At 41.6% G+C, this 27188-nt stretch overlaps 1 protein-coding gene across 1 annotated transcript in view; it reads right to left on the bottom strand.

The window, feature by feature from the left end:
* The window catches only part of LOC139161496 (cytosolic phospholipase A2 beta-like), a 77202-nt gene extending 50255 nt beyond the window's left edge, over window positions 1-26947 (bottom strand). The window contains exons 1-3 of the mRNA XM_070740733.1: window positions 26894-26947; window positions 23556-23659; window positions 6397-6506 (exon numbers count right to left, since the gene is read on the bottom strand). Coding sequence (XP_070596834.1) covers window positions 6397-6506; window positions 23556-23659; window positions 26894-26947 — 268 coding nt within the window. The remainder of the gene's footprint in view (window positions 1-6396; window positions 6507-23555; window positions 23660-26893) is intronic.
* Between the last annotated feature and the right edge of the window lie 241 nt (window positions 26948-27188).

Genomic DNA, 27188 nt, shown 5'->3' with positions numbered 1-27188 from the left:
TCCTCATGGTTCGGACCGGTTCACTTGAACTGGTAGTGACCTGCTGATAATGTCACAATGATATCACCCAACCAGATCAGTTGGTGCCAGTCTGTGGACGCTGCCATCTTTTTTTTTCAAAATATATTTTTTTCCTTCTGTGCATACAAATGCGCAGGGGACACGTTTCCGGCACTATGCATGTATTGCCATTTTGGTTTGGGCTTAAAAAAAATTTTTTTCAGGGTATTTTGCACTGCGCATGCATGTGGGTTCAAAGTATGTATGCTTACAAGGCATGGCCATGTGGCATGGGAGGGAGTGAACCGGCAGCAAGGTAAGTTGGAACCCACCCCTGCTCCTGGTATCCTGACTTCTCTCCTCCAAAAACACATCCATCCTAAAAACCATTCAGGTTAAATTAACTTACCTCTTTGTAGATGTTTCACTACCTGACTGATTATGTTACCTGTTCAGGTAATGAAACATATCCAACAAGCAGCCAAGCTCAGAGGACAACACAGACTCCATATAGCACAGATTCCCAGATAATTTGACTGTCTTATCAATATAAAAACAACAATGACTGGAGAACAATATGCTAAATAATAAACATGCATTTATCTAATCAGTACATTTAGTTAATTACTGATAAAGCATACAGTACATAGGCTCCTCCAAATGCATATAAAACAATGTATCTTGGGAAATCATGTATCCAGGATCTGTATAACTATGGCACTTTGGGATCTGAATATTTAAACTATTTAAACTATTCTGCACAATGTTAAAGACTAGTGTTGGGCGAACCGAACTCGCACAATTCGGATTCATACTGAATTTTGTGCTGTTCGTGACACTAATAATAATAATAATAATAATAATAATAATAATAATAATAATAATTAAATAAATAAAAAAATAAAAATTTAATTTTTTTTTAAAAAGGAGGTTCCACTGAGATTTGAACCCAGATTGCTGAATTCAAAGTCCAGAGTGCTAACCATTAAACTAGAGAACCAATGATGCTTCTGCCCTCTCTTCTAAGCTAACAAAGGGAGGTCCTTTCAGCAAAAGGAGCTGGGAAATCCACAATGGGATTCCGGGGGTGGAGCTTCAACGTCACAGAGGGTTCGGGTTCGGGTTCAGGTTCGGCGAACTCACCTGAAATTTACAACAAGTTCGGCCCAACTCACCGAACCTTTACACCGTTGGGTTCGCCCATCACTATGAAAGACCCATCTATGCCGCCAGGCATGGGGGGGACTAACCCTCCCCCTCCCCATCTTTCTGACTCTAGCATTTGAGAATGGTGTGTTTGTGTAGAATAGAATGTTTTTTAGTAATTATGGGTTTTTAAATTAGTTTTAATATTGGATTTGTTGCTGTTGTGAGCTGCTCCGAGTCCTTGGAGAGGGGCGGCATACAAATCTAATAAATTATTATTGTTGTTGTTGCTGTTGTTGTTGTTGTTGTTGTTATTATTATTATTATTATTATTACTATTACTATTACTATTGCGCTTGGGTGCAAAGCTCCACTCACACGAGTGGAGGGTACTCCCACACAAAGCTCCATTTCCTTGTGAGCTTAATGTGCACGTTCTTGCTCATGTGAATGGAGCTTTGTTCGTCTATGCTTACTCACAGAAGTGGAGCTTTATGTGCATGTGCTTGACCATTTCTACTGTGGCCCAGTTTCCAACAAGCTATGGCCCAGTAGTGGACCATGGGCCAGGAGTTTGAACCCCTGTTCTACCCAATTTGTAGCAGCTATTCTATGACAATATAATATGATAAACACCTGAACATTTTCTGAAACATTTGCTATCATTAATTGAATCCAAATGTGAATAAATTTGACCAGACAAGCTCATGGAAAACTACAAATTCATCATTAACCTTCATGAAAGAAAGTTGTCCCGTTTCGCAGCAGAAGCTATTCTTATGGCACTGACCATACACTCCCCCAAAACAAGTAGTCCTCAACTTATGACCATAACTGGGACCAGAATTTGCAGTGCTAAGCAAGATTATTGTTAAGTGAGTTACACCCAATTTTACAAACTTTATCTTTCTGCCATGATTGTTAAGTGAATCGCTGCAGTTCTTCAGTAAATCACATGGTCATTAAGTGAATCCCATGCTTCCACCATTGACTTTGCCTGTCATGACCCTGGCAGGCTGCAAATGTGCTAAATACGTGCAAGTTGCTAGATGCCTGAATTTGGATGCTGGGATTGTGGGGATGCTGCAACTATCAGAACTGTGAATACATAAGTCACTTTTTAGTCCTGTTGTAATTTTGAATGGTCACTAAATAAATGGTATAACTTGAGGCCCTAGCTGTATCCTATTTCTGTTAGCAGCAAACTCCACCACCATTACTCAATAGGATTTGTAGCATAATGTCAAAAAGAGAGAGAGAGACATATTAATATTTAGAAGTGTTTCCCTAGGTTGTTTTATTTATTTTTATTTATTTGATTTGATTCGACTTCTATGCCACTCAATCCCAATGGGACCCAGGGTGACTTACAGCAATATAAAAATACAATGCAATAATAAAAAGAAGTCAAATATTAAATACTAAAACAATAAAAATCCGTTATAAAATCCCACAAGCAAAGCAGTCCAATCAAAACAACATGCATACAAACCAAACACAATTCGGCCATGACAGATGTAAATATTCACGGCCTCCAAACTTGAGCTCCATAGTCTTTTGAAAGGCCAGTAGAGTGGGAGCAATATCAACAACGGGAGGGAATTGGTTCCATAGACCCCAGGCAGCCACGGAGAAGTCCCTCCCCGCGGTCCTGCCAATCTACATTGCTTAGTCAATGGGGTGTGGAGATTATTATTAGTAGTAGTATTATGGCAATACAACACAGCAAATGAGATCTCTATGCTGGATTTCATATTTCATCACCAGTCGGGTGCTTCCCAAGCACCTAGGACTGCGTGATGTAGTGGTGAATTATGTTTGCCGATCCCAGTAAAGCGGCCTTTTGCAATTGACAGATGGGGATTTTGTCAATTCCGATGGTTTTCAAATGTCCGCTGATATCCTTTGGCACTGCGCCCAGCGTGCCAAGTACCACTAGGACCACTTTCACTGGCTTATGCCAGAGTCGTTGCAGCTCGATTTTTAGATCTTACTATTTCACTAATTTCTCTAGCTGCTTCTCCTCAATTCTGCTGTCTCCTGCGATTGCGATGTCAATGATCCATACTTTCTTTTTCTCCACAATCAGGATGTCTGGTGTGTTATGCTTCAGAATTCGGTCAGTCGGAAGTCGGAAGTCCCACAGTAGTTTTGCTTACTCATGTTCAACCACTTTTTCAGGCTTATGATCCCACCAGTTCTTTGCCACTGGTAAATGGTAGTTCCGGCACAAGTTCCAGTGGATCATCTGTGCCACAGCATCATGTCTATGCTTGTAGTCAGTCTGTGCAATTTTTTTGCAGCAGCTGAGTATGTGATCGATTGTTTCATCTGTTTCATTACAGAGTCTGCACTTTGGATCGTCTGTTGATTTTTCAATTCTGGCTTTGACAGCATTTGTTCTAATGGCCTGTTCTTGTGCCGCCAGTATTAGTCCTTCTGTCTCCTTTTTGAGTGTTCCACTTGTAAGCCATGAGCAGGTCTTTTCTTTATCCACTTTGCCTTCAATCTTCTCCAAGAACTGGCCATGCAATGCTTTATTATTATTTAAATCATTATTATTATTATTATTATTATTATTATTATTATTATTAATTAGATTTGTATGCCGCCCCTCTCCGGAGACTCGGAGTGATCGAAGATGGCCAATTAAACAGCAAAACCATACACTGGAAGTAGCATATACTGTAATTAGGCAGATCTATCTCTGCAAAGATATTGGAAATACAAGAGAGAAAGATTCTAAAAGATAGAGAACTTCTAGAACTGCTCTCTCTGCAGATAATATCAGTCCAGAACCGTCAACTTAAACCAGACAAAAATATTTTATAAATTAAAGATACCTATTTCCCCCTGCACCTACTTCTTCACCTTCTTTTCCTAACCTGTCAGCAGGGGGTGAGTTCCTCCCGGTTCAGACCAGGTCGTCTGAACCATTAACAACCTGCTGGTGATGTAATTTTAGCATCACAGATCTGGTTCTGCCTGTGCCAATCCATGCTTGCTGCCATCTTTTTTTCCTAAATTTTCGGCCTGTGTTTGGATGGCTTCTCCTTGTTCTGTGCTTTGAATAAAGCCCTCTCACCTGTCCCCAGGTTAATACTGATCTTAATTTCTTCACCCAAAGCCCAGTTGATCTGCTCCTCAGCTGTGTTTCAGGCTGAATCCACCTTCTGAACATGCGCGGAAGTGAAATCAAGGGGACATGCGCACATGCGCAGGTTGAGGGAGTACACATGCGCGAAACATCACAATGCGAATCCAGCCCTGCCTAGTATCATTCATTGGCTTTCTAAATGGCTCAACTGATAGTTTAGTTTCCCTAGCAAAAAAATGTTTACAAAAGGGGTAATTTACTTATTAATTTGATATATTTTCCTCCTCAATCTTCTATTTTATACAATTAAACAGAGAGACAACTACATTTCTCCTGGCTGGAATTGAAAGGGAAATTAGGAATATGTCTGAATGGGAACCTCATTATAACAGAGATTTTTCAGTGCTAATGTTCTATTTTCTTTGGAATCTGTATATTATGGTGAAAAGGTAGACTACCTATTACATTTAAATTTTTTAAAAAATAGTGTGATATGTTTCTGAAAATCAGAATATTGAAACAAAAGGTTTTTAGATAGTAGAAAAATTATAGCAATATTTTTAGTTATGTAAAATAGCAAAGGACTAAAGACCTGCAAATATATCAACATTATATTACGGTTGTCATTTTAAAGAATTAATTTAATTAAAACTCATAAAGATTTAAATATATGAATATAGAACTTGATAGATGCAACACAAGCTTTCAGTTTTATTGTGAGGTTGTATCCAGTTGATTTCTTGGTGAGTGCCAGCATCATTCAAAACCATGAAATAGCATCAAAGGAAGTTAGTTCAATTATGTACAATTATACACGCATTTCTTTTTTTCTATTTTGCACCATAAAAGTGATCGATTTTCCTTCAGTAAATTCTATATAAAAATTTAAATGTAATTCATCAAAGGGAATTGGAATTGCCCAGTCATCTCTCCCAACAATTATTCACAAATTTCTATTACCATTCTCAGTTCCTTTGCTTTTTAAGATCTCAGCTATAGTAGACTTTTTGCTGAAAAGAAAAAAGCCCGAACTGCTGATGTTTCGAATTAAAAAGGGTTAAAGAAGAAGAGGAAAGAGTGAGAGAGTGAAACTACTGGATAGAAAGGAAAGAAGGTACAATTTATATGTTCTTTCCCTTTTTACTTCTTTTCTTTTTTCTTTTTTTAATTCTACTTTTTTTTTATGCTTTTATTGCATTAAAAAAGACTCCGAAAAATTAAAGAAAAAGAAAGTCAAGTTGAATTGTGAACTAAATAAGGGTAATTGATTTTTTTCTTTGCAGGCAAACAGGTGTGCCCCTTCCTATTTAAATAACAAACTTTGAAATGCAGCAGGAACTAACTTCCTTTGATGCTATTTTATGGTTTTGAATGATGCTGGCAGCCACCAAGAAATCAACTGGATACAACCTCACAAAATGTTAGCTACGTCTTATAACTTGTTTTTAAAAATAATACATAATTTGCAGGGTTACAAAATTTCATCGTTGATAGTTTCAAAGACTTCTAGATTTTTTAAAAAACAACAACAACAACCACAACAAAGAAGCAAAGAAGCAGGATTAATAATCAGTAGGAAACCAAAACCACAGAAATAAGATTAATGAATTAATGCTGAAATCCAATTGAATAGCCAGATTTTCTCCCCAAACCTGCTACTTAAAACTGCGATGTTGAAAGGCAATCAGCATTCTCTCAGCTACTGATTGTTGGTTTTGTTTTGTTTTGTTTTGTTTACTGACACATGTGGCAATAATTTTGCAAGGGTACCTTGTATGTGTTTCCAACTTTTTTGAATCACTTTTCTGCTCCTAATCTTTTTAAAATAACACATCAACAACAAGGAGTTGATTGACATTCTTAAGAAGTTTAGTTTAAATGAATTTTTAGCCATTCTTTATATTACCCACCCAATTTTATAATGCTCAAAGCCACCCAGTAAGCCATTAATATCTTATTCCTGTAGAATCAGAGAACCTATCCATTTATCAAAACATCTAGAAACTTTGCAAAGTTTGGAATAGATCCAACATTTTATCATTTCAGAAAATTCAGATTGACTGAAAGATCATAGGGAATGTGTCGAGTTACGGCGATTTCTCAGCAGAGCTTCTTCAAAGAAATCTAGAAAGCAACAGCATTCTCTTCCTTACCTTCTCTTCTATGGTCTCCATTCTTGTCAAATAGTCTTTTCATAAACACTGGAAACAGTTGAGCAGTTAGCTGACAGACAGACAGCACTTGAATCTGTTGTTGCTCTTCCCTGGCACATCCCAAAAGACAAGAATCATATATGCATGTTCCTGGCTCCACCCAAAGTGATTTCTGGATTAGAAAACAAGAAAGGACTGTGGGTTTTTTCTAGCCCAAGAAATAACCATAGAGTCAAACTTCACCACCATAAGCCCAGGTTAAGTAATCAACCATAATCTATCCTGAATCCTAAAGCAATGAATTCATTGCGGTACAATTGCTTCCTGATTTTCCTCTCCTTCTGTTCTTATTACACACGCCAACAGTAGCTATTTTCTTCTTATAATTATACATTTTACAGATACACGGTAGTAGACCCGGAGCCCCAATCCCTAGGTCATGGCCCCCTGCCAGGTTGTGGTCTATTCGTAACCTGGCCACATGAATTGCAGGCTGGCACACATATATGTACACTTAGTTCAACTTGCACAAGTTGTGCTGTCTGCGCATGCACATGCCTGCCATCCTGCTAAACATGCAAGTCAAGCTCGATCAGCATGTGCGTGCCGGACTGCCACTCGCATGACTAATTCCCCTCTTTCCCCCACCCCTCCCTTGTCAGGTTGCCAAGCTAAAAAAGGGGACTGCTACAGTAGACCATTGCCTGGAACTGTTAATAATATCATGATCTATGGTGAGGAAAGAAACAAGTCTTTAGGACAGAAATTATATTTAAGGTGTTGGTTATCACCCACAGGGCTCTACATGGCTTAGGACCAGATTATTTATGGAAGTGTTTCCCAACCTTGGCAACTTGAAAATATTTGGACTTCAACTCCCAGAATTCCCCAGCCAGCAAATGCTGGCTGGGGAATTCTGGGAGTTGAAGTCCAGATATCTTCATGTTGCCAAGGTTGGGAAACACTGATTTATGGGACCGTCTTCTGCCTTACACTTCCCAGTAACCAATCAGATCCCACAGAGTTGGCCTCCTCCAGGTCACGTCGGGCAAACAGTATCATCTGGTGGGACCACAGGTGAGAGCCTTCTCTGTGCGGGCTCTGGCTCTCTGGAACAAACTTTCCCCAGAGATCCACATCTCTCCTGGCCTTCCAAAAAGCCTTAAAAACATGGCTTTGCTGCCAGACCTCAGGCCATTGAGCAACAACATACAGCTCCAGCCCGAAAGGATGAATGACTGAATTTGGGGACTTTACTGATTGTACATTGTTTTTATTGTTGTATGCTGCCCGAGTCCAATTTGGAGAATTGCTGCCCTGAGTCCAATTTGGAGAAGGGCAGCTTATAAATGGAAGTGATGTGCCGGTGATGTGCCGGTGCCTGGAGGCTGTTGGGGTCTGGATGGGTGTCAACAGACTCAAACTCAACCCTGATAAGACGGAGTGGCTGTGGGTTTTGCCTCCCAAGGACAACCCCATCTGTCCGTCCATTACCCTGGGGGGGGAATCACTAACCCCCTCAAAGAGGGTCCACAACTTGGGCGTCCTCCTCGATCCACAGCTCACATTGGAGAAACATCTTTCAGCTGTGGCAAGGGAGGCGTTTGTCCAGGTTCGCCTGGTGCACCAGTTGTGGCCCTATTTAGACCAAGAGTCACTGCTCACAGTCACTCATGCCCTCATCACCTCGAGGCTCGACTACTGTAATGCTCTCTACATGAAGCTACCTTTGAAAAGTGTTCAGAAACTTCAGATCATACGCCCATGTTACACCAACACTCCGCAGTCTGCATTGGTTGCCGATCAGTTTCCGGTCACAATCCAAAGTGTTGGTTATGACCTATAAAGTCCTTCATGGCACCGGACCAGAATATCTCCGGGACCGCCTTCTGCCGCACGAATCCCAGCGACCAGTTAGGTCCCATAGAGTTGGCCTTCTCCGGGTCCCGTCAACTAAACAGTGTTGTTTGGTGGGACCCAGGGGAAGAGCCTTCTCTGTGGTGGCCCTGACCCTTTGGAACCAACTCCCCCCAGATATCAGAGTTGCCCCCACCCTCCTTGCCTTTCGTAAGCTCCTTAAAACCCACCTCTGTCGTCAGGCATGGGGGAATTGAGACTTTCCCTCCCCCTAGGCTTATAAAATTTATGCATGGTATGTCAGTATATATGATTGGTTTCTAAATTGGGGTTTTTTAAAGTAACTTAAATATTACATTTGTTTACATTGTATTATTATTGCTGTTAGCCGCCCCGAGTCTGCGGAGAGGGGCGGCATACAAATCTGATAAATAAATAAATCTAATAAATTAAATTATATAACTGGCAATAAACTGATGGTATATAGAGAGTAAAAAACTGATCATGGAAGAAACAAGTTGATTAGTTGGTTGGTTGGTTGGTTGGTTATGTGTTATTCTAATTCTAATTCTTCGTATTTTCTAATGTTACACCTATCACCATTGTAATGAAGTCCATCCATCATGTTGATAGGAAGCATGAATATAGTCATCCTCTATAATGCTTCAGTACTGCTACATCTCTTCCTGTGTGATCTTGTGTCTGGAGTAGATGCCTAGATAATTCCTAGAAACTGTCCTAAAATAGAACAGTATGAGGAGGATGACTCTAGTGGCAACTGATATGATTGACTCCTGGGAAAAGTTTTTCCTATTCTCCAAGATAGTGTAGCAATCTAGTATGCCTAATTACATTGCTGGATTTAACTATTTATCTATATCTACCTTATTGTCTGAATAAAAATTATTGTTACAATAAAAAAGATTTGATTGGGGTGGGGGGGTTTAAAATAGCAATGAGAAAAAACCCCAGAATTTTATCTGTTAGGCATAACCAAGCGGAAATATAAAAAAGATATTTTTTTATCTAGTTGTTCATATTTTAACAGCGGACAGGATAGTTTATGCACAAAATTGGAAGGGGGAAAATATCCCCAAAAAAGAAGATGTAATAAAGAAAATCTTAGACTGTGCAGAGATGGATATGATGACAAGAAGGTTGAATGACCAAGAAGAATCTGAATTTTATACTATTTTGAATAAAGTTTATAAGTGGATAGATAAAAATAAAAATTAAATGTTATGAGAAATGTATGAATATATTAAAATGACTTTATATTTTTTCTTTTTTATTAACTTAATTTTATGTTATTAAAATGTTTGAACAAAATTTTTATTTCCATCTAGAATAATATGTTGACTTAATAAATTAAGAACATATTCTTTTTCTGTATTAAAAATTAACTTCTAAGACGAGAGGGGCAATTGTAATCCCTACTATGTGTTAAATGTTTGTATGTTTGTGTGTGACTTTTATGAAAAATTAATAAAGTTTTATTTAAAAAAATTAAAATAAAATAACAATGAGGCACTACCATATTATTGTCATAAACCAGTGATGGTAAACCTTTTTTCCCTCGGGTACCGAAAGAGCACGCACGTACACTATCGCGCATGCACAAGTGCCCACACCCACAAGTCAATGCCTGGGGAGGGCACAAAAAGCTTCCACTGTCCCCCAGAGGCACTCTGGGGGCCAGAAATGGCTCATTTCCCAAGTTCTGGTGGGCCCAGTAGGCCCATTTTGCACCCACCCCAGGTTCCAAAGGCTTCTCTGAAGCTGCGGGAGGATAAAAATGCTCTCCCCAATCATCCCGAAGGCTCTCTAGAGGCCAAAAATGCCCTCCTCTATGTGAGCCAAAAATCAGCTGGCCGGCACATACATTGGAGCTGAGCTAGGGTAGCAGCTCATGTGCCAGCCGATGTGGCTCCACATGCCACCTGTGGCACCCGTGCCATAGGTTTGCCATCACTGGCATTGGCTTGCATTGGCTGCCGATCAGTTTCTGGTCACAATTCAAAGTGTTGGTCATGACCTTTAAAGCCGTACATGGCATTGGACCAGAGTACCTCCGGAACCACCTGCTACCACACGAGTCCCAGCGACCGATAAGGTCCCACAGAGTTGGAGTTATGTTTGGTATGAATGTGCTGTTTGGTTTTTTAAATAATGATAGGGTTTTATGTTTTTAATATGTTTTTAATATTAGATTTGTTCCACTGCTATATTGTTTTTATTACTGTTGTGAGCCACCCCGAATCTTCAGAGAGGGGCGGCATACAAATCTAATAAATAATAATAATAATAATAATAATAATAATAATAATAATAATAAATAATAATAAACCATCTAGCATACAAGTTAGTGATGTGCCTCATAACAATATTATTTCACTTGTTTAAGTTAGGGACAAAAAAATGTTTACAATTTTGTTCCTTGTTGTGTCCCTTCCTTTTTTTTTTTTCTACCTGAGAGGACATTTTTGTTCAAACCATCACAACCCACCCATAAAACCTCTACCCTTTGTCTGGGATCTTTCCTGTTACATTTCTCTTTGCTGTACAACTATAGCACATAAAGTAGCCAGCATCTCATTTCATATTCAACTCATTCTGCATATATTGTGAACTTTCAACAGAATAGAAGGTGCACTGTAATATCAAGAAAGAAGATGAGAACTCAAAAGCTATATTAAGGAAAAGAAAATTTGGAAAAAAGAGAAATTGAGAGAGATGAAGCCAAATGACAAAAAAGAGAAGCCATGAATTTTTACAACTAAACTAAACTGAAATTTCACGAAGAGCTGCCCCAGCAAGTTGGTAAACTCGGTCAGGAACATTCCTGAATGGTGCCCTTATATGACTATTGACATGTGCTTAGTTCTCTGCATTTTTCATGGTGCAAATATCTCAACTAGCCAGCTAGACACCACAGAAGCTCCATGAGTGACAGCAAGTTTTACGGAATCAGTATGCATAGACTATTTGAAATGCATAACAGGAATGGATGTGATTCTTTCCAAAAGTGTCGTGTAAGCTAAACATGAGGGAGGTTGGGTGTCTCTTATTCAGGATTGCACTGACTTTTACAGCAATTTAGCTTACAGTCATGGAAATTCCTGGACCTCTCTTTTAACAATGTACAGTGATACCTCGTCTTACGAATTTAATTGGTTCCGGGATGAGGTTTGTAAGGTTAAAGTTTGTAAGACGAAACAATGTTTCCCATAGGAATCAAAGGAATAGCGATTAACGCGTGCAAGCCCAAAACTCACCCCTTTTGCCAGCTGAAGTGCCCGTTTTTGCACTGCTGGGATTCCCCTGAGGCTCCCCTCCATGGGAAACCCCACCTCCGGACTTCCGTGATTTTTGTGATGCTGCAGGGGAATTCCGAAGGTGAGGTTTTCCAGTGAGGGGAGCCTCAGCGAAATTGCAGCATCGCAAAAACACGGAAGTCCTCGAAACCCCACCTCCGGACTTCCGTGTTTTTGTGATGCTGCAATTTCGCTGAGGCTCCCCTCGCTGGAAAACCCCACCTCCGTTGCCAGCGAAGCACCTGTTTTTGCGCTGCTGGGATTCCCCTGCAGCATTGCAAAAACACGGAAGTCCGGAGGTGGGGTTTCCCATGGAGGGGAGCCTCAGGGGAATCCCAGCAGAGCAAAATGGGCAGTTCGCTGGCAACAGAAATCCAGACACGGGGCATCCCAGTGGCAGCAGCTTGGGTTTGTAAGGTGAAAATAGTTTGGAAGAGGCAAGAAAATCTTAAACCCTGGGTTTGTATCTCGAAAAGTTTGTATGACGAGGGGCTTGTAAGACAAGTTATCACTGTATTTATAAACAACGCATCGTAATCAGTGGTTTGGTTGTAAATAACTTTGCTACTGGTTCGCATGTGCGCTTGTGTGCTCGTGCATTGCTTCTGTGCATTTCCAGAAGCGTCTCCGGTGGGTGGGCGGAGCCTCCTACCACCAGCACTACCGGTTCTAACAACCGGTCTGAACCAAGAGCAATCCACCACTGATTGTAATTATGGAAACAAAGAATCTACAATATTTTATTAATCAGTTATTGCATATATTTAAGCCTCTTTAGCAAAGAGGATACTGAGAAAAGGACATTCTATAGAGAAGTGCTTCACCTTTCCTTTGTCTGTTTCAGGTAATCCTCAAGATATGATCACAATTACGAGCAGAACATACAGGTGTTGTGGCAATTAAATGAGTCACAATTAAATGAGTAATTTTACGACCTCTTTTGCTGTAGTCATTAAGTATACCATTTTGTTGTTAAGCAAATTTAGTTTCCACCTTTGACTTGGTCACTGGAAGCTGCCTTTAAAGGGCATAAATGGCCATCACCTGACCTCAGGATGCTACACCCATCATAAATCCATGCCAGTTGTCAAGTGCCCAAATTTTGATCTCGTATTTGTGAAAACGTTGCAAAGGTCATAGGGGTGAGAATCCCTTGTAAGTAGCAGCACTGTTTAACTTTGAACAATCATTAAATGGACTACCTATAGTTCTATACATTTATTTCCTTCCTTTCAGATTCTGAAGATGCTTTCACGGTGACTTCCCGCTGAGAAACCACTGGAGGTGGGAAAATAATAGGTTTCTCTGTACACCCAACCATTTGCCACTTTCTGGCCAGGAGATGCAGCCTTAGTTGCCTCATTACTTTTGGAGACCCAAATTCTTGCAGGTTGACATCATTAATCTGAAGATGTTAGGACAGTTAGGTCCCACAGAGTGGGTCCTCTCCGGGTCCCGTCAACTAAACAATGCCGCTTGATGGGACCCAGGGGAAGAGCCTTCTCTGTGGCGGTCCCCGGCCCTCTGGAACCAACTCCCCCCAGAGATTAGAATTGCCCCCACCCTCCTTGCCTTTTGTAAGCTACTTAAAACCCACCTCTGCCGCCAGGCATGGGGGAATTGAGATACTCTTTCCCCCTAGGCCGTTACAATTTTATGCATGGTATGTCTGTATGTATGTTTGGTTTTTATATTGATGGGTTTTTAATCGTTTTTATTATTGGATTATCAAACTCAATCCAGACAAGACGGAGTGGCTGTGGGTGTTGCCTCCCAAGGACAATTCCATCTGTCCGTCCATTACCCTGGGGGGGGAACTACTGACCCCCTCAGAGAGGGTGCGCAACTTGGGCGTCCTCCTCGACCCACAGCTGACATTGGAACATCATCTTTCGGCTGTGGCGAGGAGGGCGTTTGCCCAGGTTTGCCTGGTGCACCAGTTGCGGCCCTATTTGGACAGGGAGTCATTGCTCACAGTCACTCATGCCCTTATCACCTCGAGGTTCGATTAGGAATCAAGGGAAAAGCGATTAATGCGTGCAAGCCCAAAATTCACCCCTTTTGCCAGCCAAAGTGCCCGTTTTTGCACTGCCGGGATTCCCACTTCCGGACCTCTGTGTTTTTGCGATGCTGCGATTTCACTGAGGCTCCTCTTACTGGGAAACCCCACCTCCGGACTTCCGTTGCCAGCGAAGCACCCATTTTTGCGCTGTTGGGATTCCCCTGCTGGGATTCCCCTGCAGCATCACAAAAACACGGAAGTCCAGAGGTGGGGTTTCCCATGGAGGGAAGCCTCAGGGGAATCTCAGCAGCGCAAAAACACTGGCAGCGGAAGTCCAGAGGCGGGGCATCCCAGCAGCGGCGGTGGGTTTGTAAGGTGAAACTAGTTTGTAAGAAGAGGCAAAAAAATCTTAAACCCCAGGTTTGTATCTCGAAAAGTTTGTATGACGAGGTGTTTGTAAGACGAGGTTTCACTGTATATACAACAATTGTTACCTATGCAAAGAGAACTGAAATACTCTATTCTTCCAGTCTTGGGGAGCAAGACAATATTCAGAAGTAACTAAGGTAAAGACTGCATTGATTAAGTAAATTAGGATGTTTGTCAAAATCAAACTAAGAACATAAAGACAATCTCAATATTGAAAAAATATTGTTAATCAAACTGGCAACATTCTGGCATTAAAGACAATCTCAATATTATAAAAAAATATTATTAACTTTCTTCTGGAGTGGAATTCCTGGTTGCATTAATGGGTCTGGCAGTAGCACAAGTATAACACATTATTTCAGATATGTGCCGATTAGCACACGGACTACTGTCTTCTAAACTAATTGCAGCTTCTGAATAAACTTCAAAGACAGGCCCATGGAGACTGCATTGCAATAACCTAATGGAAAAGAAGAAACGACCTGGGTAGCTAAATTGCCTTGTAGCAGGTGAGTTCATCATTGGCAAACTAAGCTGAGTAAAAGCCCCTCTGGTTAAGACTTTCATTTGCTGCTTAAGCAGAAACAATAAATCCAGAAAGATCCCCAAATTTCAAAGCTATTCCCTTGAGAGGTAGTGCTTCTCCACCCAGAGCTAACCCTGAAATTGATAGAGAACCTTGATGTACCAAAAGTACAACCAGAATTCTTCTCTATGTAGAGAAAATGAGTGTTATGTTTTATGCACAGCATACATTCCTCAAACTCATCTATGAAATAATTCCAGGAAACAGACTTATTCTAACTTTACACTTTTCAGAGCCTTGAGATGATATGAACTATGGGCCACTGGATAGAAGTGAAATAACCATTGAAACAGACATGCTTTCATCTAGCTTCTTTTCTCTCAGAAAATATGTCTCCTGGTTTTTAATAAGAAAAAATAAAACAGCTAAAAAGTGTTCTTCAAGATCACAAAAGCTGGAACTAAATACAACAGAGTTTCCAGAGTGCCAAAGAAGAATAAGATTCAATAATTTCTTGAATCTATTATGGTGCATTTAAATGACCCATCTCATCAGAAATGTTCAATGATTATTAGCCAAAAGAAAAGAAAAGATAAAGAGATAAAATTAAAGACTGGATCACATTCTACCTAAAATGAGCATTGTTCCAGGAGGTTCACCTAGGAGGAATGCAGTTTAATGAGGTACAGCCACTCCCAGGATTTTCTGGTAAAACACTTAGCGCTAATTGTTCTAATTTAATGAGTAACAGGTTTTCCAAGGTTGAATGAAATTGAGTGGAGAGATAAGCAGATTCCTTTAAGTAATATTAGCTAATGTAATCAGAGCGATGCCATGCTTCTTAAGTGGATTTGGATCAGCTTGTATATGTATATATGTGTACATATTAACACACACACACTAAAGGTGGGTCAACACTGATTTGAACCCAGCCCTGCTATAATGAACAGAATGCAGTCAGTTCTCAACTTGCAACTACAGAATTTTGGTCCCTAAGTGAATTGAGTTGAGTAGTCACATGACCAGATCCAGTTTATAACCATTTTTATTGTGGTTGTTATAAGAATCATATGCTTGTTAAGAGAATCATGTGGTCATTAAATTAGTTCAGCTTCCTTCATGGAATTTACTTGTCCGCTGGGAGGGTTGCTAATGGCGATCATGTGACTGCAAGTCATTGTAACCATCATAAGTGCCAGCCAAGTGACAAGCTCTGAAATTATGAGCATGTGACCAAGGGTGGGGCTATACTTGTAACTTCAAGGACAAGTCGTAAGTCACTTTTTTCAGCCATAAGTCAAGGACTATCAGTACAGAATTTATAATAAGAAAAGTATAAAATCATAAAGATATTAAAAAATCTTTACAAAAGTTATAAACATTCAGAAATTATGAAAAACTGTACCTGTTAGTATCATTGGCATGTTCTTCTTAATAGCTTATATCTAACAAGAAGTAATGAATTTGATTTTTTTTAAAGTTTCCATGTGAAACTAACACAGTTCTGGGGGAATTTGAAAATCCTCATTTTAATTCTAGAAGATATTTCTCCGGGGCCTAATCAGCCTCCTGCACCATGGCAGCAGGAGGTGTGTTTTTTCTTGAGCCTCTGGGAGGGTGAAAATGGCCTCCCCAGGCTCTGAAGGCCCTCTGGAGGCCGGTAACAGACCTGTTTGCAGCCCTTCCCAAACTTCTAGAAGGCCTGTTTTAAACCAGGAATGGGATTTGGGGGTTAAACATAGAAATTATGTTCTCCAAACTGCACAGAATCTTAGCTTGGAGTTTGAAGTTCTCCTAAACTCCTGCAAACCCACAGCAGCACAAGTTTGCATTTCTCCCAATGAGTGCTTAAAATTCTTATCTTTGTTGTGGTGTATAAATCAGATTAAAAATAGATAGGAGAGGGAGAGATGACAGACAGATAGATAGACAAACAGACAGACAGACAGACAACCATGAGGCATCTTCCCTGCTCCATTGCAGGGAAATCTAGCTAACAGATTTTTCCTAAGCTAAAGTCAATATGGCAACTGAATTCAACTGGCGAAATTCACTGTAAGAAAATGCTCTACTGGTAGTTTCAAATAGCTTTGGTTCAGAGCACTATAAAATGGGTTGCAGCCAAAATGTTGTTGTTGTTGTTTACAGAGAAGCCAATGGTCATGTTGACTAGCAATTCCAGGAGATGTGGCCCAATTCATCTGAAGGACATCTCAATGAGAATATTTATTACAATTTGGGCCAGACTTTGTTGGAAGTAATATTCCGCTGGGTTTAGTTCCAAGTGGGGGAAAAGACACTGGATTCATTTAAGTTACTTGGAAAGAAGTTTTAATGGTGCACAGGAGCACATGGCATGAGCTCCTGTACAGAAAAGGTGGATTACAGTGATCCCCCGGGTATCGCGACCCCGATCATTGCGAACGGGCTAAATCGCGATTTTCCAGCAATTGATACCATCTCGATCGTTGCGAAACGCTTTACAGGCTACATCGCGATTTTCCCCCCCCCCCAAAAAAATTAAAAATACGTGCGCGGTTTTTCCCGCCCGAACTGACCAAACTGACGTGTAACATTGCTGATGGACAGAAATCTCGGCCAATCAGTGTTGTTTGCTCAGCTTTGCTTTGCTAAAAAACTTTTGCAACTTTTGCAGCCATTTCTTGGAGCCGTTTCTTGGAGTTGTGTCTTGCATCTGTGTCTTGGAGTTGTTGTGTCTTGGAGCTGTGTCTTGCATCTGTGTTTTGGAGCTGTTTCTTGCATCTGTGTCTTGGAGCTGTTTCTTGCATCTGTGTCTTGGAGCTGTTTCTTGCATCTGTGTCTTGGAGCTGTTTCTTGCATCTGTGTCTTGGAGCTGTTTGTGAAGACTTCTTTGAAGATGGCACCTAAACGTTGCACCCGGAGTGGAGCCGGCGATGCTAAAAAGACCCGGAAGATGCTGACAATCAAGGAGAAGATTGAACTTTTGGACATGCTGAAAGCGGGACATTCTAATGTAGAGGTTGGTCGGCATTATGGGATCAACGAATCGACTGTGTGATACATTAGGAAAGATGAGAAGAAGATAAGGCAAACTTCTCTGATATCATTCAACAAGGCTGCAAAAAGAATAGTGACGCCTAGAAACAAACGCCTTATGAAGATGGAAGCTGCTTTGTCTGTGTGGGTACAAGACTGCCGAAAAAAGAGCATTGCTTTGGATACGAACACTATACGAACCAAGGCGCAGCAATTGTACAACCATCTTGAAGACACAGAGGGAGGCGATGCAGATGAGGGAAACGCAGGTAAGGGCTGGGGTTTTTTATTCTGTCATTACATACTGTATTTAAGTGTTTTTTAAGGAAAGAGGGAGGGAGGGAAGGAGGGAGGGATGGATGGAAGGAAGGAAGGAGGGAGGGAGAGAAGGGAAGGATGGAAGGAGGGAGAGAGGGATGGAAGGAGGGAGGGAGAGAAGGGAAGGAGGGAGGGAGGGAGAGAAGGATGGAAGGAGGGAGGGATGGATGGAAGGAGGGAGGGAGGGAGGGAAGGAGGGAGGGATGGATGGAAGGAGGGAGGGAGAGAAGGAGGGAGGGAGGGATGTTAGGAGGGAGGGAGAGAAGGGAAGGAAGGAGGGAGGGAGAGAAGGGAAGGAAGGAGGGAGGGAGAGAAGGATGGAAGGAGGGAGGGAGGGATGGAAGGAGGGAGGGAGGGATGGAAGGACTGTATGCTTTCATTCAAGTCACTTCTCTCTCCCTTTCCTGTCATTCTCTGTAGATGAAGGGGCTGTTGACTCTGAAGACCCCCAGCCATCAACATCTTCTGCTTCTTCAGCCCCAGCCACATTCACAGCAAGCAAAGGGTGGTTTGACAGATTTCAACGGCGCTATGGCCTGAAGAGTGTGTCATTGCATGGAGAAGCTGCCTCAGCAGACACAGGTGCAGCTGAAAACTTTGTCCGGCGCACGTTTAAAGATCTAATTGCAGAAGGGGGCTACCTTCCAGAACAGGTGTTCAACATGGACGAAACAGGCCTGTTCTGGAAGAGGATGCCTTCACGGACTTTCTTGATGCAAGATGAAGCCAAAGCCCCTGGCTTTAAGGCCATGAAAGATAGAGTGACTTTGATCATGTGTGGGAATGCAACAGGCTTTTTGCTGAAGCCAGGGCTAATTTATAAGTCACAAAATCCAAGAGCCCTCAAGAACAGAAATAAGAATGCATTGCCAGTGTACTGGATGCATAATCCTAAAGCATGGATTACAAAACCCCTCACGCGGGACTGGTTTCATCAGTGCTTCATCCCACAGGTGCAGGTTTATTTGGCTGCCAAAGGACTCGATTTCAAAGTGCTTCTCCTAATGGACAATGCTGGAGGCCATGATGACCTGGCACATGAACATGATGGGGTGCAAGTCGAATTCTTGCCACCAAACACCACATCGCTTATCCAGCCGATGGATCAAGGTATTATCCGCGCATTTAAGGCACTGTACACGCACAATTCTCTTGGAAGCATCGTGGAAGCAATGGATGCTGATCAAAACTTCACATTGAAGGCCTACTGGCGTCAGTACACAATTGCATCTTGTCTGAAGAACATTCAGAGTGCCTTAATGGATATGAAGTCACAGACAATGAATGCCTGCTGGAGGAAATTGTGGCCAGAAGTGGTGAATTATCACAGGGGATTTGCTCCCGAAGAAATCCAAGATGCTGCAGTCCAGACCTCTGTGAAGCTGGCACAGGCACTGGGTGGAGAAGGCTTCGTTGACATGACACCAGAGGAAGTCAATGGTTTGCTTGATGAGCATGGCCTACCGCTGACAGACAAAGATCTGGAGGAGCTGACCAGGTCAGCGAGTGAAGAAGAGGAGGGAGCTGAAGAAGCTGAGGAAGAAGATGTTGGCCTAACGCTTGAGCGGCTTGCAGAAGTGAACAGAACTGCTGCACATCTCCAACGCATGGTGGAACTTTGGGACCCCAACATGACTCGCTCTATACACTTTAAGGCCTCCCTTGACAACACCATTGCACCATACAGAGCCATGTTAGCCAAGCAAAAGAAAACGCACCAACAACTGCCCATAACTATGTTTGTCACGAAAACCAAGAGGTCTGCACAACATCACCTGCAGCGTCCATTGTAGACATGGTGATAGAAGAAGATCCCGATTTATCCTAGTTATGCTAACCCCCCCCCAAAAAATGTAAAAATGTAAATAAATATTGTTATTGTTTCTATCGGGATGACTAAGTGTTATTCAATGTGTACAGTACAGGTTACAGGTACAGGTAGAGGTACAGTACAGTACTGTACTGTACAGTACATTAAGGGGATGGGAAATGGTAATTTGTGGGTTGAAAGTGTTGGGACTGAGTGGCATAGAGAAGAATGAATGAATGACTGAGTGAATGAAATTCAAACACAGGTGAGGGTTGGGGGGTTTTATTCTGTCATTGTTTAAGTGCTTTTTACGAAAGGAAGGAGGGATGGAAGGAGGGAGGGATGGAAGGAGGGAGGGAAGGAGGGAGGGATGGAAGGAGGACATGAGGGCCAAAAAACCTGGTTCAAAATGGACTGGGAAATCATAAGTGGCAAGTGTCCTCACTGAGAGCTAGCAACTTGGGAGCACAAAAAAACCTGGTTCAAAATGGACTGGGAAATCATAAGTGGCAAGTGTCCTCACTGAGAGCTAGCAACTTGAGAGCACAAAAAAACCTGGTTCAAAATGGCCTGGGAAATCATAAAGTGTAGTGTCCTCACTGAGAGCTAGCAACTTGAGAGCACAAAAAAACCTGGTTCAAAATGGACTGGGAAATCATAAGTGGCAAGTGTCCTCACTGAGAGCTAGCAACTTGAGAGCACAAAAAAACCTGGTTCAAAATGGACTGGGAAATCATAAAGTGTAGTGTCCTCACTTAGAGCTAGCAACTTGAGAGCACAAAAAAACCTGGTTCAAAATGGACTGGGAAATCATAAGTGGCAAGTGTCCTCACTGAGAGCTAGCAACTTGAGAGCACAAAAAAACCTGGTTCAAAATGGACTGGGAAATCATAAGTGGCAAGTGTCCTCACTGAGAGCTAGCAACTTGAGAGCACAAAAAAAACCTGGTTCAAAATGGACTGGGAAATCATAAAGTGTAGTGTCCTCACTGAGAGCTAGCAACTTGAGAGCACAAAAAAACCTGGTTCAAAATGGACTGGGAAATCATAAGTGGCAAGTGTCCTCACTGAGAGCTAGCAACTTGAGAGCACAAAAAAACCTGGTTCAAAATGGACTGGGAAATCATAAGTGGCAAGTGTCCTCACTGAGAGCTAGCAACTTGAGAGCACAAAAAAACCTGGTTCAAAATGGACTGGGAAATCATAAAGTGTAGTGTCCTCACTGAGAGCTAGCAACTTGAGAGCACAAAAAAACCTGGTTCAAAATGGACTGGGAAATCATAAGTGGCAAGTGTCCTCACTGAGAGCTAGCAACTTGAGAGCACAAAAAACCCAGGTTAAAATTGGACTGGGGGGGGGGGCGGCATGAAAAATAACCATTGCCAGCCTCCGAACTGCCGTCGCCCCACCGTCTGCGCATGCGCGGCCTTAAAATAATAATTAAAAAAGATCGCGCATGCGCAGATGGTGTTTTTACTTCCGCAGCGCTACTTCGCGAAAACCCGCTCATTGTGGGGGTCCTGGAACGGAACCCTCGCAATAACCGGGGGATCACTGTACATGCTTCCAGATGTTGGGTGAAGAGAAGAGTCGAGCTGCTGAAATTTCCTTGTTTTATGCTCTCTCTTGGGCCCCGCCCCAGGGCCCTCCTGTTCCTGTGTAAGAAATGTATTGATTGGCTGCTAGACTCCTATTGTGCTATGCAGGGGCAACTCTATAGGCTGTATTTTGAGTTCAAGTTTGGCTGATCCTTTGCTGGATGATGGTGTAATGAAAGTGCTTTGAACAATTCTTAACCAACTTAAGCAAAAATACAGTAAGAGATCACCTGTTTGAACTTAACAAATACAAAACACCAGGACCAGACCAATTACACCCCAGAGTCCTAAAAGTGTTAGGACCACTTCCACAAATCCTGGAACACAGAGGAACTACCCAAGGACTGGAAAAGAGCTGATGTGGTCCCCATCTACAAAAAAGGTAAAAACAAACAAACAAACAAACCCAGGAAACTACAGACCAGTCAACCTAGTATCAATACCTGGAAAAATACTGGAAAATATAATTAGAAAGCAGATATCCCATCATCTAGAAACAAACCAAGTAATAACCAACAGCCAATACAGAATTGTTAAGAAAAAGTCATGCCAAACCAACCTCATTTCATTCTTCCATACCAAATTAGTAGAGCAGCGAAATGCGGAGGACATAATATACCTGGACTTCAGCAAAGCATTTGACAAAGTAAACCACAACCTACTTCTTCAACATACTTGTTCAACATACCACAACATACTTCCATAAGCTAGAAAAAAGTGGAATAGACAGCTACACAGCCAGATGGATTAACAACTGGCTAACCAACCGTACCCAGTGAGTAGTCCTCAATGGCTCTAAGTCCACATAGAGAGAAGTAAGCAGTGGAGTATCATAAGGTTCCATCCTAAGCCCAGTACTCTTTAATATCTTCATAAATGATCCAAATGAGGGAATAGCAGAAGTAACCAAGTTTGCAGATGAGACCAAGCTGGCAGGAATAGCAAACGCCCCAGAGGGACCTTGACAGACTTGAACATTGGGCTAGGGAGGGAGGGAGGGAGGTAGAGAGGGAGGGAGGGAGGCAGGCAGGCAGGCAGGCAGATAAGATAGATAGACAGACAGACAGACAGACAGACAGACAGACAGACAGACAGACAGACAGACAGACAGACTGATAGATTGATAGATTGATAGATTGATAGATTGATTGTTAATATGGCTCTGTCTGAAGGAGGTTTGTTGTATATAATAGATGGGTCCAGGTTATTAACAAAGGTGGAGGGGATGTGTGATCTGGGCCATTCCTTTATGGCACACTGACAAAGGTGGGGGCTACTAAGAATGAGTCTTTTTCCTTGCCTAAAATCATGTTTCCTGAGATATTTTATATAAATTCTGCCTTTTTAATATTTCTTAGGCTATTTCATTTTTCTAGGAGAGCGGTGGGTGCTAACATTCTGCAACTTAAAATGAATTAACAGGGTGACAACGGTTAATCGCCAAAAATAGGGAACCAAACAGAATAGAAGGAAAGGAAGAACTATCCTGGATTGTTCTGTTTCTGGAAAGTTTTCCAAATATTTAATGAAATATAGGAAATTGAGAATTTCCTACAGTTGCACTTTCTTTCCTCATGACATGTCTCCCTTTATTTTTTAATATAATTTCCCATCTCATTTTCTAAGTAATTCTGGGCAGCCACTCCCTACCTTGCGAAGGACAATTATCACCTTGAAATCGCAATTACCATCATTTAGAACCAACACTAATTATAGCTTACAGATTCAGAAGATAATAAGGAGGAAAATGTATCTCTTTGCATAGAAAGATATTGTTTACGATTGATCCCACGGTAAAGATAAAGAGAGAGTCCTCCTAGAGTGAGGTGGCCGTGAGGAATACCGCATACTGAAACTTGTGGGTTCAGTCAGTGAAGGGCTACCAAAATTTTTACTACCACACTGTGGGCATGTCTTATGCAGGACGCCCTTTATTTTCTTTCAGCATCTTTCATGCAAATTAGGTGCTCTGGGGTGGAGCTCCATTTCCGCTACCCCACTGCGTTCCCCCCTGTCCGGGCAGCAACCCATCTCTGGGTTCAGTACAAAACCTTAAAATGTTGCTGTGCTCCTCAGCAAATAATGCTGTCTATCATTTGTCCTTTTTGTGGCTATTCAAATAATGCGGCTTAATCAACTGAAAAAGAGTCCACTTTAAAACTTATCTTGGTCGGCAAACCTCTCCCACCCAGTCACGTGAATCTTAAGCCTCCCCCAGTCACATGGTTGGCAAGCCACTCCCACCCGGCGAAATGACCCCCAAGCCACACCCACCAAATAAGACATACCCACAGCGTGGCAGCCCATCACTGCCTGGATGTCCTGTAGATATGTGAGCTTCACTCTCAAGATTCTCAGGATTGGCTGGAGAATGCTTTATCTCGGAGGGCACCTAGAACTTTTAGTGCAGAGGAGCAGGGTGTCCGATTCCATCCTGAAAAGCTGCCACAGCAGCATGGGAAGTGGGATCAGGAGTTATGAACATACAAAGAGACTGCAGTAATTTTTTAAAAATCAGCATACAATTTTCCTCCAGAAGGAAGATTTTTATTAAGTCTTAGCCCTGCATAGTAGGATGAACCCAAAGAACTGGCCTCAGCTTCTGCCCTCCTAGCAGTTTGAAAGCATGTTATATACAAGTGGATAAATAGGTACCACTTTGATGGGGAGATGAGTCAGCATTTGCTGCAGATGGTTAGAATCCTACTAGCACTGGACCTTCCCTGTTGCAATGCCCTTTTGTGAGGCGGCTTTAGTGGTGGGAGACAGCCCCAGTTGCTGCTGCTACGAAAGCAGACTATCAATCCTAGGTCTCAAAATCTTAGAACTAAGTCGCCTAAAACACGATCTAAGTATTGCCCACAAGATCATATGCTGCAACGTTCTCCCTGTCAATGACTACTTCAGCTTCAATCGCAACCACACAACAGCACACAACAGATTCAAACTTAATATTAACCGCTCCAAACTTGACTGTAAAAAATATGACTTCAGCAACCGAGTTGTTGAAGCGTGGAACTCATTGTCTGACTCAGTAGTGTCAACCCCTAACCCCCAACATTTTTCCCTTAGACTATCCACGATTGACCTCTCCAGGTTCCTTAGAGGTCAGTAAGGGGCGTGCATAAGTGCACCAGTGTGCCTTCCGTCCCCTGTCCAATTGTCTCTCCTTATCTCATTTATCTTTTCTTCCTTTCAAATATGTTCACCTATACTTTTATATCTTTTCTTCTATTCTTTTCTTTACTTATATTATTACATATCTTTCTCTTCAATGTGTATTATGTATTGGACAAAATAAATAACATTAGTATTTCTTATACAGTATTCTATTAACATGTTCTGATGCTAAGGAATTAGACATTCTAACCTCCCTCCCCATCTGAAAAGAACTCTTTCCAACTGCCAGTTGCATTATAATAACACGCTCTGATGCTACCCCTTCACTAAAACAGGTGTGAGCATGGCCAGCGCATGATTCATCCAGCCTGTGGGCTGGGAGTTTAGACATTCTACTTCCCCTCCCCACCTGAAAAGAACCTTGTTCCAACTGCCAATTGCCTTATATTATCACACCCTGATACTAAGGAGTTACACATTCTACAGAAATGTTCAAGCTTTGTCATTGTATCAAGCCCAATGTTAACTACTCATTAATTTTCAAGCTTTAACTGTCGATTTATCAAGCCTGATCACATAGCTTCCTAATGAAGTACGGGCATCCAGGTACTAGTTTAGGATATAATGGTTTCCAAGAAAGACTATTGCTTATCTTAGATGACTAGAAAATAAGCAGAGCTAGAGTGAAGAAATTTTTAGAAAAAGAGAGAAGTGAAGATATACAAATCACATAAAGAGTGTGATCTGACATATCTGACAATCTGACATAAAGAGGGTCAGATCAAGATCGCTGTGTGGCAAATTGTATTAGCCTACTGTTCAGTTCAGGACAATGAAAGGCAACCTGAACCATTGTTTTTTAAGTAGAATGTTGTGGCCAGATACAACCACAAGACTGCAAACACAAATCCAATATTTAATCCTAGCTCTTCCCTTTAACCTTAGGCCCTTTTAGTTCAAAACTGTAGGTTGCATCATTGCTTAGGGTTTTGAGTGGGAACTTTCCCCATTCTTCCTAGAGAAAACAGGAATTGGAACTGGGATAAGTGATGTTTTGGGAAAAAAGGAGTTCTCCTAAATACAGGCACATGCAGCCTCCCATTGGGGGAAATGAGGTTGGTTGGAAATAATTGGAACAAGGATAAGCAAATATTCAGTAATGCATGAAATGCAATTACTAGCTGGAATAATTAAGAATAAAATCACCACCTTGCGTGAACTTTCAGTCCTGTCAGTTACGTCTGTCTCGTCAGCAGCTTTCAAATGTAATGCAGAGGTAGGCAGATTATTACTAAGTATCTAAGGAAATACGTGGGCAGAGTTTAGGAAAACACAAATAGAAATCCAAAGTCAAGTTGTTTATTTCTAGACTGCAGCTGAAACTTGATCAATAAAGATGAGCATGTAAAATGAATCTGTGATATCAGATAACAACAACAACAAAAAGCCTGGGTGGGAAACCCAGAAAGGACAAGCTGAGCATTATGTCTGCGTTATGAACATAACCTACTAAACCTTTGCCTTAGGTTCACTAGAGAGCCTAAGAGGGTGGTTCTCACTTAGGTAGTGTACATTTGCATAGTTGTCTGTGAGCTGTACTGAAGAAAGTTTTGGGATTATATTTTAAGTGACCAGATTCAGTGGACCTTTGTGCATGGAGCACTTCTTAGAAACATAGAAACATAGAAGACTGACGGCAGAAAAAGACCTCATGGTCCATCTAGTCTGCCCTTATACTATTTCCTGTATTTTATCTTACAATGGATATATGTTTATCCCAGGGATGTTTAAATTCAGTTACTGTGGATTTACCAACCACGTTTGCTGGACGTTTGTTCCAAGGATCTACTATTCTTTCAGTGAAATAATATTTTCTCACGTTGCTCTTGATCTTTCCCCCAACTAACTTCAGATTGTGTCCCCTTGTTCTTGTGTTCACTTTCCTATTGAAAACACTTCCCTCCTGAACCTTATTTAATCCTTTGACATATTTAAATGTTTCGATCATGTCCCCCCTTTCCGTTCTGTCCTCCAGACTATACAGATTGAGTTCATTAAGTCTTTCCTGATACGTTTTATGCTTAAGACCTTCCACCATTCTTGTAGCCCGTCTTTGGACCCGTTCTTCATTTGCTCCTCTTATTTAGAAGCCTTAGAAACACTGGTGATCAAAGATTCTGGCTGCAATGCAGTTGCACTGAAATCACCTGGCTTTGTGTACAGTAAGCTGAAATATTTGGTATGTTTCAAATCATAACTTGCCTTATAATTCATCCACTAGCCCTTTGAATAATTTCAAATAAATTATTGCCCTACTTTCTCCCACCCTTCCTGTCCATTTGTCAAACTTAATTGTTTTCCGCTTGAGGCAATCTGCCCTTCTTTCCACGTTTTGGCATACCTTACAAAACGGTAAACATATTAACAACGAACTAACAAATAATAACATTGCCCTAAATACTGAGACAGTGGTTTGTTCCAACTGTAAGGCAACAATGCAACTTACCTTAATTGGCCGTGAATACAGGAAGGTACCTTTTGTGGCATTACTCATTGGCATTATTCCGTTGGCTTGGAAAGAGCTTTCAGAAATCTCAGGCCATTCTTTTCTTCATGCTTGCTGTCCCAAATCCTTTTCATTAGAAAGGTAAAATTCAAAGTGTTGGTTATGACCTATAAAGCCCTTTATGGCACCGGACCAGATTATCTCTGGGACCGCCTTCTGCCGCACGAATCCCAGCGACCAGTTAGGTCCCACAGAGTGGGCCTTCTCGGAGTCCCGCAAACTAAACAATGTCATT

Source organism: Erythrolamprus reginae, chromosome 1, assembly GCF_031021105.1.
Source record: "Erythrolamprus reginae isolate rEryReg1 chromosome 1, rEryReg1.hap1, whole genome shotgun sequence".
NCBI lineage: Eukaryota > Metazoa > Chordata > Lepidosauria > Squamata > Dipsadidae > Erythrolamprus > Erythrolamprus reginae.
Note: the sequence above shows the minus strand (reverse complement) of the source record. Positions and strands in the feature narration are given on the sequence as shown.